At 36.0% G+C, this 21,648-nt stretch overlaps 1 protein-coding gene across 15 annotated transcripts in view; it reads left to right on the forward strand.

Annotated features, from left to right (window-relative positions):
* The window catches only part of picalma (phosphatidylinositol binding clathrin assembly protein a), a 53,418-nt gene that overhangs the window by 26,821 nt on the left and 4,949 nt on the right, over window positions 1–21,648 (forward strand). For 2 of the 15 annotated variants that reach the window (XM_016263023.1, XM_016263056.1), the window contains 19 exons: window positions 343–485; window positions 1,315–1,390; window positions 2,594–2,696; window positions 2,773–2,866; window positions 3,037–3,148; window positions 4,322–4,428; window positions 4,526–4,567; window positions 5,448–5,459; window positions 6,607–6,692; window positions 9,960–10,083; window positions 10,178–10,308; window positions 11,480–11,577; window positions 13,070–13,222; window positions 14,910–14,993; window positions 15,264–15,344; window positions 16,831–16,938; window positions 17,926–18,048; window positions 18,599–18,629; window positions 18,722–18,821. In XM_016263023.1, coding sequence (XP_016118509.1) covers window positions 343–485; window positions 1,315–1,390; window positions 2,594–2,696; window positions 2,773–2,866; window positions 3,037–3,148; window positions 4,322–4,428; window positions 4,526–4,567; window positions 5,448–5,459; window positions 6,607–6,692; window positions 9,960–10,083; window positions 10,178–10,308; window positions 11,480–11,577; window positions 13,070–13,222; window positions 14,910–14,993; window positions 15,264–15,344; window positions 16,831–16,938; window positions 17,926–18,048; window positions 18,599–18,629; window positions 18,722–18,821 — 1,808 coding nt within the window. Of the gene's footprint in view, window positions 1–342; window positions 486–1,314; window positions 1,391–2,593; window positions 2,697–2,772; window positions 2,867–3,036; window positions 3,149–4,321; window positions 4,429–4,525; window positions 4,568–5,447; window positions 5,460–6,606; window positions 6,693–6,909; window positions 6,996–9,959; window positions 10,084–10,177; window positions 10,309–11,479; window positions 11,578–13,069; window positions 13,223–14,909; window positions 14,994–15,263; window positions 15,345–16,830; window positions 16,939–17,925; window positions 18,049–18,598; window positions 18,630–18,721; window positions 18,822–21,648 lie in introns of all 15 variants that reach the window. The other 13 variants (XM_016263039.1, XM_016263050.1, XM_016263064.1 and 10 more) reach the window with 13 other exon arrangements.

The raw sequence follows: 21,648 nt of genomic DNA on the forward strand, positions 1-21,648 counted from the left end.
ATGAATAGTTCAAAAGAGCATTATTTATATGAAATGGGAATCTTTTGTGATATTTCTTTTTTTTTTTTAAATCATACTGACCCCAAACTTTAGAATGGTATTGTATGTCAACCATTGACTACCATGTTCTCTTTATATCAGTACCATCATCTGTCACTGGAGAACTCATCAGATGACCACTAGTTAGGACAGCCTTTTAAGGAAATCTGGAATGTAAGGGTTCAAACATATGTTAACGTACCAAAACTGTTTAAGTTATTTAGGGCCCAAATACAAAGGCTGTGACGTGCTGACAAGTTTGAATTATAAACACACTGACCTCCTTCAACTCTCTCTCACCAGATCTGATCCAGTGCACCAACGAGATGAATGTGAACATTCCTCAGCTGGCCGACACGCTGTTCGAGCGCACCACCAACACCAGCTGGGTGGTCGTGTTCAAATCCCTCATCACCACACACCAAATTATGGTCTACGGCAACGAGGTCAGCTTCCCCTCATACACACACACACTCTTGTACACATTCATCACCTTCAGCCTGAGCTCTATAGCCTGATGAAATGCATACAGACTGAACTCAGGAATAGTTCACCCCAAAATTAAAAAATCTTGTCATTCCAAACTCTCAAAATAGTTTTTTGTACTTTAAAAAAAAAAATTATAATAATTAAATTTTTTATTTATTGTATTTTTTTATTTTTTGTTTTACATCTTATTGTACATTATTTTTTGAAAATATCCTGGCCACTTTTATACATTTTTATTTTTATTTTAATTGTTTAATTTGCTTTTTATTTTATTTGCATTTTATTTTACTCATTTTAGTTTAATTTAAGAATATGCTGACCACTGTTTTAACTTTTATTTCAATCGATTTTAGTTACGTTTTATTTTACTCCATCAATCCTGGGGGCATTGAGTTTTAAAGTGGCAATACTCTTAAGTTTTTATTTTTTATTTTTATTTTTTTATATAAAGGTTTACAACCTTATTCACCATTCTTTTTTATTTTACTGAAAAGATTGGCCAAGATTCACCTTTTGTTTTCATGGAAGAAAGTAAGTCAAGTTTGAAATTAAATAAGCATGAGTAAATAACCAAATTAAAAAAAAAAAAAAAAACACGAATCCTTTAGCTGTTGGTATTTTCAGCAGTGTTTAATCATGGTTTTGGTTAAGCTAAAACAGTTAAACCCGCACATATGCCACAGTAAATCAATATTACCCTTGTGGCTTTGACAGTACTGTTTATTTGCATGGTGACTAACTTCAGAATAAATTGAAACCCGAACTCTTTGTTCTTCATGTTGACAGAGATTTGTACAATATCTAGCCTCCAGGAACACATTATTCAACCTCAGTAATTTTTTGGACAAAAGCGGGTTACAAGGTAGGTGCTTTCAGCCCGACACTTCATTAGTCATTCTGTTTTTCCAAACACATCCCAGCTGTGTCATCCATTTTCATGAGCGTCCAAACCTAAGGCAAATGCAGACATGATGAATATTTGAGGAGCTGACAGAACATGCACTGTGTTTTCACAGTTTTATCATTTTAATGTTAATCATGGTCAGATGTGGTGTTGTAAGGTTTGGGAAGTAGAAGCATTAGGTCCTGTCTCACTCTTTCTGTCTGTCTGTCTGTCTAATATTCTCCCTGAACTCCCTTTTGGGACCTGTTCGGCAACATGGCCGACTTTCAGCTTAAATAAAGCACTAGTGGGTTTATTTACCCAAGGCTTTTCCCATGTTAACAAGCTGCCTGGCAGCCAGCACTCAAAAGAGGCAGCAGGGGAATCAGCACAGTGAGACTCTAGTTTGGAGAGTCTTTCAAGAAGAACTCTGGGCCCATTTTCTGAAAGTGACTAGAACTTCCTGGCTCGGATTTTCTTCCTGAGGCACCTTGCAGTACTTCAATTTTATCCTACTTTTGCAATATAACCCATATATAATATAGCTGGGCAGTAAACAATAACTATCTCTCTCTCTCTCTCTCTCTCTCTATATATCTATCTATCTATCTATATCTCTATATATATATATACTGTATATATATATATATATATATATAAAATGCCATACAGGGACTTCCATGGAGATTTTTGAGTGATGCATTGAATTATTGAATCACTGTTTTGAAGACAGACAGACAGTTTGAACAAATTGATTCACAGGAATGAATCAAACCCTCGTAGTACCGGTATTTTTGATTACTAAAGATGAAATTGTGTGACAGAAATAAATCTGTCGTATCTTTTGCCTTTAGTATGCTAGCATCGGAGCATATGACTAGCGTCATAGACTAGTACACTTCACAATGACCTGTCATACTTGGCAGAGTCAGATAAAGCTGATGGGTTCTAGGCTGCATCATGCATCGTACTAACCCTGTGGAAACCGGAATGTTTTTTTCTCTCTGAGCATTTAAAATGAGTCACAATCATTGTGCTCAGATTTTAACTAGTACATCAAGGACTCATATTTTTAAATAGTCTAGAATCAGAACACAATAATAGAAAGTGCTGCATGACTAAGTTCAACAACACGAGGGTCACTGTGAACTCAAAAGACAGCATGTTCTCTTTTGCATGCAGGATATGACATGTCCACCTTCATCCGGAGGTACAGCCGCTACCTGAACGAAAAGGCAGTCTCATACAGACAAGTGGCTTTCGACTTCACAAAAGTAAAAAGAGGGTAAGTTTTCTAAATAGATAGTTCACCCAAAAATGAGAACTCTTCATTGAAGTGGTTGTCTGTTTTGTTGTCAAAGGGCGGATGGCGTAATGAGAGCTATGAACACAGAGAAGCTCCTAAAGACCATCCCTATCATCCAAAACCAGATGGATGCACTCCTCGACTTCAATGTGAGTTTATGATGACAACAGCTAGACTTATTTAAGTTCCATATGCTCTAATGGCTAGACCTTTCTTCAATGGTCTTTTCCTTGAGTTTTTTCGTAATTGCATTGGTTTTCTGTTCTTGCAGCATAATCGTCTCAAACCAAATTGAATTTGGCTTATTTTGTGTCGGCAGGTAAATGCCAACGAGCTCACAAACGGGGTCATTAATGCTGCATTCATGCTTCTGTTTAAAGACGCCATCCGTCTGTTTGCAGCCTACAATGAAGGGATCATCAACTTGCTTGGTGAGCTGTTATTCTGCTTGATCTTTCGAAACCTAATGTGGGCTGCCTTACACATTGGCTTTTACCATCTCCTCTTATTGGTTCCTGTTGCAGAGACCTTTGAACTTAAAGTATCAACCCACTCATCGACAGTTGAATAGGACTCTGACCTGACTCGTCACTCAGTTTTATGACAGCTTATTTACTGCCTGAGAGCTGTAATGCATAAAACAAACCCTTCCTGTACATATCAGTAGTCTCAGAATTAATTTTTTGGGCCAAGTAAGCACAGTGTCATGGTTTAGGGCAGTAAAATTGGAAATACACTGAGCAAATTTCAACTTGAAGTGATGATTAGCTAGAGAACTTGATTAAACTTGGTTAAAAAAGCTGTTTTTTTTTTTACTTTAAACTATTGAATAAAAAAGTAGAAATACATATTTTATTAATAGTAAATTGTTAATATTATTAATATTATTGTTGTTATGTTTATTTTATACATAATTTAGTATATATATATTTCATTATTATTAGATGTTTATTCATTATAATATTATACTTCAGTAGACTAGGTTCAAAACAGTAATTTAGGAATAAAAATGGACTGAAACAACTGAGGTTTCAAAAAGAGATCCGAGTCCACTTTTAAGTTCAACTACAATGTGAATGCAAAGAGATCTGGGTCCTTTTTTACCCCATTCACATTTGCCTCTGCTTGAGTTCGGTTCCATTCAGACTTAATTCAAAGCCAAAAAACATTGCTTTATAGTCAGTATTGAAGATAGGCTTTTTCATTGTGATTTTATTCCTTCTTACTTTTATCTATGATATCTAAGGAGCAGCAATATGGGATTATCAGATCGCAGTTTAAAATGCTACCGCAGTATTTGTTAAACAATTGCAATATGATATTTTTACTAAATCAAATGGTTTTGCTTGGAGTGTTTGTGTTGGATGGCTCAATTCAGGGGCTGAGCTGCATCTGTTGGCTTCGTTCAGTGGTTACATGTTGGATGAGAGTTTCTGTGAGAGGCCGACATACTAGTGAGAGTTGCTTTGGGTCATGTTGTGGCGACAGATGCCAAGCATAACTCGCCCTGGTGAAGTCGCAGCGTGAAAAGCAAGCCCCCTTAAAATGTGGTGGGAATGCAAAGCTATCTAAAAATCTGACTTCATACCCTTTCCCATCTGCAGAGAAGTACTTTGACATGAAGAAAGCCCAGTGTAAAGAAGGCCTGGACATCTATAAGAAATTCCTCACTCGAATGACGAGAATCTCAGAGTTTCTCAAAGTGGCAGAGGTAAGACGGCATAACCTTCACTATGGGGCTCCTTGATTATATAATGAGCCAATACAAAGGAGACACGCATTAACCAGCTCTTTTCTGCTCATTACAGCAAGTGGGAATCGACCGAGGGGACATACCAGACTTATCACAGGTGAGGAAACAAATATATTGGCCTTGGTTTTGAGGAAAAGCTTACACTGACTGCTTTCCCTTCTGCCTATCAGCTACTTATTTGTCACTCTGCTCTTATTTTGCAAGACACGGCTTGAGCTCCACAGCCAAATTTGACACGGCTACATTAGATCCAAACAAGTGCAAGTTGTAGAACTCTCTAACCTGCAGTTACCTAGAAATATCAATACTTGAGTTATAGGAAAAGTCATCAGAGAGTTCTAGAACTGCAACTAATTTGCTTGTGCAGTGCGGCTGCAAACCGCAGGCCTGCAGTGCTCGGTGCATGCGGATATCTCTGCATGACACTGGTGGAGGAAACTATTCTAACAACACTTGTCCTTAATGTTTGATTCATACAGCACATAAAGGTGTGATGCTGTGGGCAGCTTACAGGTTTGAGACCGAATCGGGTCTTGGTTTAAGTCTGATTTTATTTGTTTTCTTTTTCTTTTCAACAACTAGCTTTTTACTTGTTTGTGTGTTAAGGAGACCGTGTTAACAAGAACATGATTGCTGTAGACCAGAATCATCATAATATTAGATGGTACAGGTTCCCCTCAAAATTCAGAGTTGTGCTCTATTAAAATGGGGTTTTCATTGGTTTCTTAAACCTTTATATTTATATTTTATATGTATATAGAAGTTTTATATGTATTAAATATATCTTGATCTTTATAAGATAAGATTCTTTATAAGATATATATTAACATAAAGCAATAGTTTTACACAATTATATGTTACGTTTTGTTAAGGGTTTGTTTTTATTCTTAACGTTTCTGCAGTTTCTTAAATTCTCCTCACCTCTGTTAAACTACCACCTTTATATTCTGTATCTTTCCTTATCTTTCCGTTTTCAGTTTACAGTTTGTGTAAGTACCTGCATCTCACTCTCTTTTCTCTGTGTTTAGAGTCTTTGGTTTGTATCTTTGCATGCTATCTGACTTTGCATGCTATCTGTGTTTATGCACAGCAGTGATTCTTCAATTAAGGGGACATTTTTGTCCGTAGTAGTATGTTTTTAATTAAATTTTTTTTTGATGTGTTAAAAATTGGGTGTTCAGAATTTGTGAACAATATATATTTTTTTGATTACTTAAAATAATAGTGATAGTGATTGTATATTATTGTCATTACCATCATGCCAAATATTTTAGAAAACAAAACAAAAAAGTTTAAAATATTATCTATAATGGAAAGAAAAGTGATGATTAATTTCAAAATATTTGTGTCTGTACCAAACTAGTCAGTCTGTAATGCAGTTGTTAATAAATAAATATTTTTACTTTACTTTTTAACTTTTCTTATCTATTTATCTTCTTTTAATAATTTTATTTATTTTTCTTTTCATTTTGTTTTTTTTCATTGGTATTTAATAGTTTTTTTTTAATAATCTGTTTATTTCTGTATTTATTTAACATTTAAAAAAAATGTTTTAATTAAGTTTATTTATTTAAAGTCAAGGCTTATTAAACATTTTCTCCAAAATTCGAAAAATAGCAATCTCATTACATCATGTACAACAACATTTTTACTTTACTTTTTAACTTTTCTTATCTATTTATCTTCTTTTAATAATTTTATTTATTTTTCTTTTCATTTTGTTTTTTTTCATTGGTATTTAATAGTTTTTTTTTAATAGTCTGTTTATTTCTGTATTTATTTAACATTTAAAAAAAATGTTTTAATTAAGTTGATTTATTTAAAGTCAAGGCTTATTAAACATTTTCTCCAAAATTCGAAAAATAGCAATCTCATTACATCATGTACAACAACAAAAGATATTATTTCAAAATCCAATGGAAAGTTGCTCATAGTAAAGTCCTTGAGTGTCATACATGTTAAGAAAATAAAATGTGATAAATCAGTTCAGAGAAGATTGATTTTTTTTTTCCAAGTAGTCAAAAGTGCCCCTAATTTAATCAGTCACTCATATATGTTGCGCGTGTATATTTGTGGACTGTGTGTGTGTGTGTGTGTAGTAGCCTGTAAGCTAAAGTAATGTTTCCATCCCTCCAGGCCCCCAGTAGCCTTCTGGATGCCCTTGAGCAGCATTTGGCTTCATTAGAGGGGAAAAAAGTCAAAGACTCCACGGCCGCCAGCAGGTACAGTGATTTTCAAGCAGTTAATTTTGAACATTCTAGTATGTGAAGGGGCTGCTTTCCTCATGCTCTGCATTCAGCGAGTGTGTGTGACTTTTGGATGTGCTGAGCATGTGTGGGAGAGAGGCGTTTCAGGGAGTTTTTTGTCCGGCTATAAGTTCTGTGCAGTTTTTCCGTGTGTAGTAGCCTGTAAGCTAAAGTAATGTTTCCATCCCTCCAGGCCCCCAGTAGCCTTCTGGATGCCCTTGAACAGCATTTGGCTTCATTAGAGGGGAAAAAAGTCAAAGACTCCACGGCCGCCAGCAGGTACAGTGATTTTCAAGCAGTTAATTTTGAACATTCTAGTATGTGAAGGGGCTGCTTTCCTCATGCTCTGCATTCAGCGAGTGTGTGTGACTTTTGGATGTGCTGAGCATGTGTGGGAGAGAGGCGTTTCAGGGAGTTTTTTGTCCGGCTATAAGTTCTGTGCAGTTTTTCCAAGTGAAGGGGATTTTGAGCTATGTTCTATGATTTTTATGATGAAAACAGCATTTCTGTTGCCATCTAGAAACCAACATTTAACTAAATTCACAAGATATTGATATTCTCATATCAAATCATTACTCAGTTATTCTTTCAATGGGACAAAAAAAAAAGTTACATTACAGCTGTTTGTATGCAAAAATTATTTTGGATTAATGTGTGTGTATTTCAGTGTGTACATTTTCATGCTTCTTTTTTTTGTGGCCTGTCATGTTTCTTTAAAGTAATGTCATTCAGTTTTTCTTAGATTTAATATTTTAATCTGCTTGAAGTATTACATTTTGATCTGAGGACAGGTGGTTTTAGGGGTTATGAGTGATGTCATTTAATTTTATTATTTTGATGTGACAAATATTTCTAAAATAATCAGTGAACTGTGTTTAAACTAAGTGTAGGAGGAATGTACATGATTTTGATAATTTGCAGTTTAGACAGTCCAGGTTCAAACTGGGTTCCTGTAGCGGAAGCAGTAAAATGTGCTCTGTGCTCATGCTAGTAGCATTGATGTCCACTAATGCAACCCTAGCGATTTCAACAGTGGCGTGTTTACTGTATTCATGGGTACCGAAGACGTCACTTCCGCTATGCTCACCGCCATTTTTGTGTCCAATATGACAACGAACACAGCACATCTAAATGAGATTTAATAAATAATAATATATTAAGATAATAAATGATCTTTTACTACCATTTCCCACACTGAGCTTTGGACTTAATTGTATTTTTAGGACACTAACATGGGTGCAGCAAGTGTAACAGTTAGGTCATAATAATGTAAGGTGCTGATTACTTGTACATTTAAAACTGACATCAACTCAAAGCACTTTGAGTCAATGATAGTGTAACAAGATAACGTTAGCTAGCTTACTGCACAATCTATATTTAATGTTAATTTGCTAACATTAGCACAATTGATAATTAATCGTTCTTTTTGGACAAAGCATTGTTTTATTTGCGAATGTAGCCACTCGAGGAAGGCTTGAAGAATCCTCTGCGTTGTGTGCGTTTTGTTTTCGGCAGATTAGTTTGGGCGAATGCAAACAACATGATTATTGATCATGAGCCAAACATCCAGCAAGACAAGAAAACATGCAGTCTACTTTAGGGAAGACGTTTTTTACTTCCGGAGTATCTTAAACTTGGATCTCATTATTCAAGCAGCAAAATCAGCCCACACTCTTAAGTTCTCTTTAATTAAAACATGCATTTTCATTCATTCATAGGCTATATGGCTGCAATAATGTTTTAGTTCAAATTGTTTTAAAAATGCTTTACTGACTGACGTTTCAGACTTTCAGTTGTTATGCTTTCAAATTTTATGCCATATATATGTATGTAGGCCAAGTAATTTCACAGTATATCCACCTCCTAAATTACTACACCACTTGTACAGCCAGTAACAATTCACAATGGTACAATTTACTCAGGTCGTGTGACTTTTTTTTTTTTTGTATGACTTTAAAATTCTTTTTAGAATAATTGCACATAAATAGGTTAAGCAAAACAAATGGGATTATTTTTGAGAACCTTTTATACACCTTTTATGTATAAATAACTGTAGACATGACATACAGTATGTGGTAATATTTACCAGGTAATATTTTAGTGTCCTTTATTCTGTCCCTTATTCTCCTATAAAGAATCACAACTGTCCCATATTTTCCTTTTCTGAAGTTGGCAACCCTAGCTGTCAGTGGTCCCTTCTGATTGAAGCCAACCATTTATTCCGCCAATCTAACTCCTTTGGGGTCAAATAAAATTGTAGTTTGGAATTTCTCTGACGGCTGTTATACAGCTAACAGCACAACATATCCCGACCATATTGTAACCTTGTTGGGAACCTTCCGGGAGTATTTCGTTGATCTTCCTCTGGTAGTTGTGGCTGCTGTGACCAATGACTGAAACCGGTTGCGCAGCTGTGACTCGGACACAAACATGGCGGTAATAACGCACTGTGACATCGCATGGTCCGAATGGATCAGGTCCTCTGCCTATGGAGATAGAATTGTTGCATAATTCCCAATAAGGAGATTATGACCCACAAATAAATGTAAGGAGATTAACAAAAATTAAACATTGACAAATGAATAGAATGAGATCCACAAATAAATCTTAGAGTTTCACAAACATGAATTAAATTCACAAATAAATAAAATTGAGATTTGCAAATAAAGAACGTATTCACAAATATCTTTGTCACAAACACAACTTTGCCTGGCATTCATTTGTGAATCGCGTCCTGTACATTTGTAGATCGCTGCACGCATTAGTGAATCGCTCCCTGTACATTTGTGAATGCATTTCTTTCTATGCATTTGTGGATCGCTGCATGCATTTGTGGATTTTGAAACACATCTAGCGTCAAAACGCTGACAATCCATAAATGCATGGACTCCACCCACCGTCTACTCGGGCCACTCAGATAACAGCCACACTTCATTGACTAATCGTTCAAATCGACAAATGTGCACAGCGATCCACAAATGTACAGGACGCGATTTACAAATGAATGCCAGGCAAAGTTGTGTTTGTGGGGAAAAAATTTTTTTTTTATATACTGTATATATACATATACGCACACATTTAAAAAAAAAATTTATTTGCAGATATTATTTTATTTATTTGTGAATTAAAGTCATGTTTGTGAAACTCTAAATCTATCTCTTTACATTTATTTGTGGATCATAAGCTATTTATTTGGAATTATGCAACCATTCTATCTCCATATCCCCCTGTCTTTCCACACAGAGCCAGTGCGCTGTCCAATGCGGTGTCCTCCCTGGCCAACACGGGTATCTCTTTCACCACAGTTGTTGAGAGGGAAAAGCAGGCAGCTCTGGAGGAGGAGCAGGCTCGATTAAAAGCACTTAAGGTATGCAACACCATCTATGAAAAAGTGGAAAGGAGTTTTTCCCTATTGGAGCATACCCAATTAGCAAGGTTACACGGTTTGATTCTTCCATCAGGAGCAGCGCCTGAAGGAACTGTCCAAGAAGCCCTCCACGACTGCTGCATCTCCCATTTCCACGGCGACGGGCACCATCAGTTCTGCCCCTGCCATCGACCTGTTCTCCACACCCAGTAGCTTCACTAACAGGTAATAGCTTTTTTAGATGTACTGTTCAAAAGTTTTGAGTTTTGTTTTTGAAAAAAAATCATATTCTCATTCATCAAAGACACATTAAAGGGCACCTATTATGCAAAATCCACTTTTACATGGTGATTAGACATAAATATGTGTTGGAAGTGTGTGAACACAACCACCCTACAATGATAAAAATCCAACCACTCCTGATTAAACCAAATCAGTCTCTATAGACAAGCCGTTCTGGTTCTCTGAGCAATGTGACATCACATAGTTTAGGCCCCACCAACGGCCGCTGACTGACAGTCCTGCATTACCGTAGTTTCGCCCTCAGCAATTTGTGTTTGGTTGTATTCTATAGTTTTAAAAGCCACACATGTATTACAGAAAACTTTTGTACATACAAATCATGTTATTAAAATGTGTAAGATTTATATTTTTATAAAATATATTCATATATTGTAAATGCCATTTTATGCTGATTATAAATGACTGCAAAGTTTAAATGCTTTTCAGCCAGTCAGGTTGTGTGGGCAGAACTAATTGCTCTATATTTGATGATTGATGCTGCAGTCTTTATGTTCTGATGATACACGGCTGGTAGTGATTATTTTCCCAGTTGGTGCATAAGTGCACATGTGCAATCGTTTGGCATCTTCAGCTTTTAGTGTTTTATTAGGGCTCTATGCAGGACTACACAATGACAGCAAGTTAAGCTCAGCGATTACGTTACAGGCGTATGTGCTTTTAATGATGATGTCATTCAAGGAGTAATGGAGGCATAAGTTATTAATGGTGCTTGCTAAGGCGAGCATCATTATTACTGTTATACTTGTGGTTAAGGGTTTGTTCAAATCAGATTAACCTCTGCTGTCCTGAAACTGTGCTTCTTTGTGTATTTAAAAAAAAAAATCAGTATAAAGTCAGGCTCCGGTTCTCTTGTTTACACTGTAAGTGTGTGAATTCCTGCCCGGACAGGATTTGGCTGTGAAGAAGGTATTGATTGCATGTGAATTTCCCCTCAACTCCCTAAGTCTCCACTTTAAGCACTTCAAATCAACGTGCCAAGTTTGTCTTTGCCATATAACTGTGAAATGCTTGGCCCTTAGACTGCCGTTTATGGAAGACATTAATGCAGTTCCTGTGTGTGTCTGTGTTTGTCTTGGTGCGTGTCTGGCTCCAGTACTCTGAAGGTGCCGAACGATCTGTTGGACCTGCAGCCCACGTTCCAGCCCTCCCTGCCTCTCTCCACCGGCCTGCCTTTAGCCAACACATGGGGAGGTGAGCGGTCCACACCACAGGAACTCACAAATCTGCATTAATATGCATCTCAGAGAAATCAAGCTTACATCAACACTGTCTTCTCTGCTGTAATCAAAACTTAATTCAAGAGGGAACATTCATTGCTTTTGTCCGCGATGCTATCGCCTAAAGAAAGCATGTTCTTGTTGCACGCGCCTTATTTGTCTGAATAACATCTAATCTGTAAAGTCTGATACATGAGTCTAATTTTTATCCAAAAGTGCTGATAGGGTGTGTAACATAATAATATTTAATGTGGCAGAACTGATATCATATTGGTTTCTGATATTAGTCAGGCAGAACCATAAAAAGCCTGCAGCTTTCAGTGTTTATTGGATTATACTGTGTATAAAACACTCAGCAACCTTCACAGATGTATTATCTTGAAGCTCTTTGGAGATTTATGTATGCTATATACTGTCCAACACCTCTGCTGTCATGTTCTCTGACTTTTAAAGGAATCTAAACATGATAATTCTGTAATCATTTATTAATCCTTATGTCGTTCCAAACCTGTATGAGTTTCATTCTTCCGTGGAACACAAAATGTGAAATTTTGCCACACAAGTAAATGAAAACTGTCATACTGGCTGTCATACTCCAAACTGATCCAAAAACGTCTCGTAAAAGTGATCATTTTGACTTGTGGAATATATTCCAAGTCTTGGAACAGCATGTGTGAGTAAATGATGACGGAATTGATTTTTGGGTGAACTAATCCTTTAAAATTAATTTAACATGTTCATAGTGAAAATGATAGCCAGCAGAGGTCTACTGAGATGTTTTTGAACTTCACATAGGATTTGGGGAAAATTTATTTTAAGACAACATGGCATCAAATGAAACCTCTTTTTCTTTTTTTTTATTTAAATATTTCAGTAGATAAAATCTGAATTGTAGCTTTAAAGTTGTATTTAAATAATATTTTAAAATATTGCATGTTTATCTTTTTTTTCTTTTTTTTAATGTCTTTAAATCAGGTTAATGGTTACTGAACCTTTGGCACAGCTAGTATTTTTTTTCAAAGTTGTACAATTAAAGCAATTAGTAATAGCGCTCATATATGATATTTTGTGTATATATTTTATTTGCTTTAAAGCTTGCTAATAACACTAATAACATTTATTTATTTATTAAATATTTATAAAATATTAAATGTTTATATATTTTAGATTTTAGTACAACTTCAAAGCTTCATATCAAACTGAAGTTCTACTGATTCAAATGATTCTCATGATTCAAAGAATCATTCCTATCCATTTAGCTTAGACGTGTGAGTTATGTTACATATTCATTACATCGCATGTTGGATGTCTCATTCAGTCTGGTAGTTTATTTACATCTGAAAGCGTCTAGAGTCTAGACCAAACAGACTTCACCTCATTTGTCTGTTAGTCTGTGTTTGCATGCTTTCTCTCTCTCTAACCTTTTCCTGTTATTTTGTGTTTCTGTCTTGTCTTTGACCGTGTAGATCCTTTCACGTCTACAGAGGCTGTTGACGGCTCCATTCCAAACTTAAATCCTTTCCTTACAAAACCAGTTGTTGATCCTGTCCATCTGCCTGTTGTGTCTTCAGATGCTGTTAGTTTTTCCTCTAGGACACCCAGTCATGAAATGTTTGGTGGTAAACGGCTGTTCTTTTCTCTCATGTAGTGCACTGTTTGCTTTCTTTCGCCTGCTGCGTGCCGATCTGTTTTCCCTCCACTCTTATTTTTGTTCTGAATGCTCCACCGCATCAAGTGTACAAAGACCCGCTGGGCAGTTCCAGCCTGACCTTAATAACCCTTAAAGTATCTGATACGTGTCTCAAGTTCATACTGGCTGTGTACTCAAAACCTAGCAAGCTGCCTACCTAGACCGTGTTTTTGCCAGTGTCTAACTCAAAAGCTCAAACGCACTGGTGATGCCCAAAAATGCTGACTGCATAGGCAACTGAAAATAGAATACTAGCCTACTGAAGAATGCACAGTATAGACTAAATAATACCTATATTAAAAAATAAATAAATAGTTAAATTAAATTAATAAAGCTTTACATACTAATTTTGTAGCATTTGAAAGTGTTTGTTATACAGCATAAACTATTTTATACAGAATTATTCTATGTTTATATACAGTGTCACTATATATTAATATCTAGTAACATTACAATGTTACCGTGCTTCAAGATTTTGGTCACACTTTAGTTTGGTGATCAATTCTCACTATTAACTCCAATTTTTCCCTCAAACTCGTAATTTGCTGCTTATTGATAGTTAGTAAGGTGGTTGTTAAATTTAGGTAGGATTAAGGGATCTAGAATATGGTCATGCAGAATAAGGCATTAATATGTGCTTTATAAGTACTAATAAACAGCCAAAATGCTAGTAATATGCATGCTAATAAACAACTAGTTGATAGTGAGAATTGGTCCCTAAGCTAAACAGATTTTATTACATGCTTTAAGATAAAGTGCATGCATTTTTGAATCTGACCTGCTTTTTGATTATTGGAAATAAAAATAGAGAAAAAAAAGGTACCTGTAATTGAAATAACTAAACAAATAAACACACACAAATCTAATCGTGAGTCTAGAATAAAATAAAATATCGTGGCAGTTTCACCAAAAATTGTTACTTCCTGTTCTTTTGTCACATTGGAAACACAAAGTCAGGTCGAGCACACTGCATTGTGGGATACAGTGATCCTCAAAATTGTCATACTATGCAATATAAATGGCAGAAATTGTAAAAGAAGTATGGTAGTATGCTATTCTGAACACAGCCTAGGTTTTGAAACACTGTGTGTGTGTTTGTGAATGTGTGCCTTTCTATGATTGTGTAAAAGCAATAAAGGAAGTCTAGCTTCTGTGAGTTTGTTCTACACTAGGGACTTTATTTATTATGTTCTCAGAGCGAACAATAACATATTTGAGAGAGTGACAGACAGATGGTTTGTTGCTACTGTAAAGAGTGTTTGTTTTTACAGCTGTATTATGGTTAGTTGGCTTTTATGATGCTGGTCTAATATGAATACATGTGATCAAGAGTGAGAATGGCTGTTATCAAGTACAAATTAACTGCTTAAAAATACTTGTACCTTATTTGAGTTTGGTGGTCCTTTTTGCCTACACTGAACCTCAATTAATTGCTTTTTGGTGGTTTTCTGAAGGTCTGTACGATGGTCTCTGGACCACCTTACTCAAAAACTTGCTTGGTTGTGCTTTGCTGCCTTCCTTGGATTTTTCTTTTACCCTTTTTAATTTTTCCCATCCTTAGAGTGTTAAGTTTTAATGTTTTTCCCAAATGTCAATTTAATTTCTTGGTTCTCCAGATAATTACAATCCCTTTATTGATTCAAGCTGTCCTGTTGCATCACCCGTCGAGCCCTCTGCTCGGATGGGCTGCTTCCTCTCAGGTACAGACGTCCCAGTGTGATGTATGTTTTCTGAGCTCGGGAAACATAATGCCGTTACCCCGTGGTTTCCCCTCTGAGTGCTTTTTACCCCAAATTACTCTTAGTACCTTTATTATTTTACTTAATTAGTTTTAATTCCACCCTTTTGATTTGAATATAGAGTATGCATGCTTTATTATCCCTCTGCTTATTATTTTTTTATAAATTTTGTATCTCTTCACTAATTTTCCCATTTCTGGTTCTCCTGTGCTTTTGTTCTGGGCCTGTCAGACTCGTTCTGCTCTCCAGCTGCCTACCCTAACACTCCTCTCTTCCACTCTGAGCCCTCCGCTGTAGCTGGACTATTCGGAGGTAGGTGCCATCCCTCCAGCTTGTCTCTCTCTCTTTCTGCATTCTTCAGCTGTGTCTGGTCTTTTCTTTCCTTTCGCACAGGACTGAACTGAACAGGTTTATCAATTCAGTCAATTCAGACATTCAGCTTCCAGTTCAAGTTTGCAATCTGTGTTTTCAGCATTTATTGTTATTTATTTATTTATTTTTTAAATTGGGTTGTCAATTTAATAATTTACTTTTTTTTAAAAAGGGAAGTGACATGTGGCCAAGTATGGTTACTCATACTAGGAATTAGTGCTCTGCGTTTAACCCATCCAAAGTGCACACACACAGCAGTGAACACACACACACCGTGAACACGCACCCGGAGCAGTGGGCAGCCATTTATGCTGCAGCGCCCGGGGAGCAGTTGGGGGTTCGGTGCCTTGCTCAAGGGCACCTCAGTCGTGGTATTGAAGGTGGGAGAGAGCGCTGTACATTCACTCCCCCCACCTACAATTCCTGCCGGACCTGAGACTCGAACTCGCAACCTTTGGGTTACGAGTCCGACTCTCTAACCATTAGGCCACGATTTACCCCCCAGCACAATTAATTATGAAACTTTATAATTTGAAACTTTACAATCAGTATAATCATATGTAAATTTCAAATATCTAACTATATATGTATTGTTGTCTTTTTTATCATGTTCATGTCACCTTCAAGGTATTTTATACCATGTAAAATACTATTTTAGTATTTTTATACTCTTTATAGTGTATATTAATTTTTTCAGTCTTCATTCTAATTTTACTCAAGGCTTTAGGAATTGTATGTGCTTTTGTCTTTTTTTTTTATTTTGTTTTTTATTTCTGTTAAACTGATTTATTTTTATTTCACTTTTAATGATTTTTAGAACTTCAGCTTTTTCAACTAAACTTTTAGTTGACAAGGTTAATTTCTAACATTTTTATAGTTTAAGCTTTTCATCTAATGTTTCTATTTTATTTATTTCAATTAACAAAAATTATTTGTAATAGTTTGTTAATAACACTCCAAGGAAATATTAATATGAAATATTTAATTTGATTAATCAGTCTGCATATCATGTAACTATTTAATTTAATGGAAATATATAAATCAATATAACTCTATATATAATTGACCCCTTTTCTTTCTTTTTTTACCTCAAATGGCTCATTCTAGTATTCTAGATGAAACTATTGGTATATTGATGAAGAGGAATGAAATGTGGTTTTGTAACTGCAAACATGTTGTGGGAAGTACGAGTCAGTTGCCGTGGGCTAACCCAGTCAAACAGCTGACATTTTTGGAAGTCTATAGACTATAACGGAATCGATCCACTTAAATGAATGATGGCAATTATGCATCACGTGAGCTGGAAGAAAACATTAACCACTGTTTTGAAATTGCTGTTCTCTGGCATTCTTCCAGCCCTCAAAAAGTTGTAGGTGAACCAGCCTGTGGTGTTTTTTTAGGTCTGACCTTATTTCCTTTTACACAGGGTTCTCTGCACCTCCCGCCGCCCAGCCTCCCAGTTCGACAGGCCTTAATGTCGACTTTGACTCCGTGTTCGGCAATAAGTCGGCCACCAACAGCACAGACTCTGCTGGTAAGAGAGAAGTTAACCCAGTTGCTGTGACTCACTCAATGCTTTTTTCCACATGTGATGCTTCACATCCATCTCACTGCTGAAGGTCAATGCAATGGACCATGCTTAAGCTGACAGAGTGGAACTAGCATGTGAAAACGGTTATACTGCCACTTTTCATTCTAGAAGTTTGCTGTGGTATTTTCATAAGAAAAGGGATCATGTGTTTAAAGACTCGATCTCTTTTGTGTCATGTTTTCAATACTGCATGTTTGGAACTTTTTTAAACACAAATCACACCTCAGGCTTCTCATAAAACAACCTTGAAGCATTCATTTGCTTTAATCTTGGTTTCATTGGGTCTTAGTTTTGATTTAAACCCATTATCTTATGTTGGAGATTTGGCATAAGTGTTAGCGCTCTAAAACATTGAGCCATGGATGACCCAGGTTTGGATCCAGCTTGCAACACAATTCAATTATGAAATAAATGCTAAATTGAAAATTCACTGTCCCACTACACAGTCTTGGTCTTATTCATGTTATTCCAAAGGGGAAAAAAATCCACCTCTAAAACGACTTTCTTATTGATAACATTAAACATTTTTTGTTGTTGTTAAAAAATATATCCTTTTTTCTTGTAAATATAGTACATTACAGAAGTTTGACTTGAATTTGTAAGCATTTTTTAAATGTGAGCCCATGTCACGTAAGATATGATCACCATCATTTGCGCAGTCATGTTTTGAGATGTTCCTCATTTTGTCCTCTTTCTCTCCTCTCACTGTGTGGTTTGATCTATTTGGGCCGCTGGCTTTGCATGACACTGCATGTCTGGGTGAGTTGACTTGACAAGATTTTACTCACATTCATTCACTTTCGGTCCTGCAACGTTTGCTCTGAGGGCAGCTGCCTCTCGCTCCACCCAACCTAATTGTGCTTTTTCTGTTTGTGTGTGTTGTCTGCGTCTTTCATCCCTCTCCCATTCCCTCTCCTCTGTTTGTTTAAGATGATATTTTAGGTGGCATCCTGAAACCCACAGTGGCCTCTCCCAACCAGGGCCTGAGTGCCCAACAGCCAGGCAAACTGGTTTCCGATGACTTGGATTCCTCCCTTGCCAATCTTGTGGGCAGTAAGTGTACTGTTCTTGTTCTTACAAACGACCCTCTGTATTAGGGCTGCATAATTAATTATACAAATTTAAAATGAGAAGTGCTTATAAATTGGCTGTTTTAGTAATAGTTCTGTAGTAATTGTATTTAGTATTGTATTTAGCAATAATAATGTTGCTAGTATTAAATACAAAAATATTAAAGAAATATCACTATTGTAATATTTCATTGTAATATACAATGTGTGTGTGTGTATATATATATATACATATACATATACATATAAATTCAATTTAAAATAATAATGCTATTTTACAGTCATATTGATATTCACAAAATGTTTGAGGTTTTTTTTTTGTTGTTTTTCCACAATCACAGTCGGACTTTTTTGTTGAAAACATTTTATTTTTCCAAATTGTGCAGCCCTACTCTGTATTTAGGTACTAGTAATCATGAACAGCAACTTTTGTTTTATTTATTGATTTAGGGTCTGAAGTGAATTTAACATTTCACAATGGCTGGCATATTCCTCACCAGTTTTTTTTATTTTTTATTTTTTTATTCTTCCAGATCTCGGTATTGGAAATGGAACCGCAAATAAGTATGAACATTTGCTGCTCATCTCAGTCCTGATTCATAGTTCTCTTCAAACTCAGCGACTTGATCATAATTGTTCCTTCTGTTACTCCTCAGTGACATTCACTGGAGTCATCCTGGTGAAAAGAAGTTGACTGGAGGAACCAACTGGCAACCAAAGATGGCTCCGACCACAACATGGAACCCTGCCACCATGGTGAGGACAACAATATGTGCTTTCGCTGACTCAAATGAAACAAGACTTGTGCTAGAAACACCTGTCATAAACCAATAGACAGAAAATAGCTGGAGTTCCTCCACTGATTCTGAAACGCAGGCTCTGTTCCAAACCCTAATGAGCTGCCTCGCTGTCTAGATGGGCAGCTACCTTCTATGACAGCATTAGAAGTGACTGAATTGAAAGGATGTACAATACTAAAAACTCAATTTCATGTGACCAAAGAAGCATTCCGATGCTTGGATGATGTGTACAGACACAAATGGCTAGCAAAATGCTTACAGTTGTTTTGTATGTGTACAGTTATAAATAGAGAGGATAGTTTACCGTGTTTTACACTCCTGTCTCTGCAAATATTTGTTTAACCTGCTTTATTATCATGTTATGTTGGAAATTTGAGTCACTGATGCATTTAATTTACTTCTTTATCTGTGTTTATCATTAACCGTGCTGATATGCCCTCGTGACATCCTACCGTCACATTTCCACGTAGTTTGACAATTTCTGAGTTGGAGTACAGTTTCAAATGGCGTTCTGTTGCACTTTTCCAAATTAGAACTTGATTCCATTATACTTTGAAGTTAGCATGTGGCTAAGCTAACAACTTGATACTTTACACAAATATTATATTAAATAGTACATTTAATTAGAACTATTTTCTAGAGATGCATTTCAGGACTGAACAATTATCAACATTTCCCTCAATTCTGTTCATTTAAAAAAAAAAAGTTAATTTACTTTTTTTTTATTTAATTTACATTTAATAAAATATAAAAGATAATTTATTATATTTAAGTTATAATTAAATGTTATATTTATTAATTTGTTATTATTATTATTGTTATTATTATCAGTGTATAATGGGATTGTCTTATGCTCAAAATTATGTATGCGATGTTCTAGCAATACTTTTGAGGACTCAATAATTATTTATTACTATAATTATATCCTTAAATTCTGCCCAACACCAATTTTAATTTATTTATTTACTAATACAATATTTTTATATCATTATATTTAAGTTATAAGTAAATTTGTTTTATTCTTATTTCACTGGGGTTGTATATATGTGATTCTGCTTTTATTTTGACCAAAATGAGGTATTTTATTAGGCAACATGTTTTTGCTGCCTGCTGTCCTAAAAATGTTGCCTACTGTAGGTAGGCAGCACACTAGCATTTGGAACAGAGCTGTAATCAACTCTCAAAATCAGCTGGAATGTATTCTGTCTTGTCTATGTTTACAATGTGTTTGTGTGAGCTCACAATGTGAGATGTTATTGTGTTGTATGCCCTCTAATTGGGTTTGTTGCATTGTGTAACCATTCTCGTGCGACGGGATAAACAGAATGGCATGCTTTTCCCACAATACGTAAGTCAAAACGCTGAGTTGAACCATTCTCTGAAACGCATGAGATTATTAACCCCACCGCCTTTGTTTTGGTCACAATTTATGACCTGTGTATGTTTGAGTGACCAAAATTGCGCTGAAACCCATGAGCTGATCTAACCAGATGTTATCTCGGCATGGCTGACAGCTCTGTTCCTCCTCTACCCTTTCCTCTCATCGGTTTCATTTGTTTATCGCCATCAGCAAACAACTGTAGTCATTTTGGCGTGAATCAATGGGCTAGTGTTTCCAGCGGAGGGTTTACCGGACAATGGGCAAAGTCCAATAAAGTAGGTAATCAAACAGTTACGTGCCTTGGTAAACATTCTGATGGAAACACTTCCACCGGAGAGTTCTTTCTTTCTTAAACCGGATATGCTGAGCTGGATTGATCAGTACCTCAGAATGATTTAGTCATATTTACTCCTGCAGAGTTGTTTGTGCTTGTCAAACATTTCTGTAGGTGCTGTTCCATCTAAGACTGCCGTACGACTGAGATGTTTGCTTACTCTGGCTAGAAGTTTGCGAAAGTATCTTAATGAGATTCCTTAAAGTCTGCAAACACGTTTATCTTTCATCATCTTGAGATTCATTGCCGTATGTTCTGATTTAGTGTTGTGTACACAGGAAAAAAACACACAGTTGAGTTTTATATTTCTAAAAGATCAATATTAGGCTGTAAATGGAATTATCTTTTATAAAATGGATAATTATGGCTCCACGTTCAACTGTTCAGAGCATTTGAAAAAAGGTTATGTTAAAATGTTTTGTATTGGTCAAAAGTTTGAGGTTTAGTACGAAATAAGCCTCTTGTGCTCACCAAGGCTGCATAATTTTGGTCAAAATAGCAAAACCAGTAATATTGTGTCACATGATCCTTCAAGTCAAGTCACCTTTATTTATATAGCGCTTTATACAATACAGATTGTGTCAAAGCAGCTTTACAGTGGTAAAATTAAAATATTTTTAAGGAAGTCGATTGTTTTTGTTTTGTGCATTTATTTAAATAATTAAATGTTGTATTAATTTTATCCACCACAGATATGTACACCAGCGTGTTAAGGGGTGTTGTGACATCAAAACAACCTCACAGTTTTCAAACTCTTAGTTGATGGGTAAATGACCTCAGTTCGTGTTCTATGAAGATGTTTATTTTACAATTTATTGGTCATTTGGTCACCATCACTCTGCTGAATTTAGGAGGCCGTTCAGAGTCTGTCACACATTTCAATGGTGCACGAGTGGAAATAAAAGTGTGTCTGTGGCTACTGAAGGCCTTACTGAGAATCTCACAGCTCCTTCACAAAGAGCTTCTCTCTTCCACCAGAGCCCTGCACCTGCAACTAATCACTCTGCGTTCAAAGAGGACACAAACACTCTCGCTCTCTTCCTCTTTATCTCCTTGCCTATAATCCTA

Source organism: Sinocyclocheilus grahami, unplaced genomic scaffold (assembly GCF_001515645.1).
Source record: "Sinocyclocheilus grahami isolate Dianchi unplaced genomic scaffold, SAMN03320097.WGS_v1.1 scaffold32.1, whole genome shotgun sequence".
NCBI lineage: Eukaryota > Metazoa > Chordata > Actinopteri > Cypriniformes > Cyprinidae > Sinocyclocheilus > Sinocyclocheilus grahami.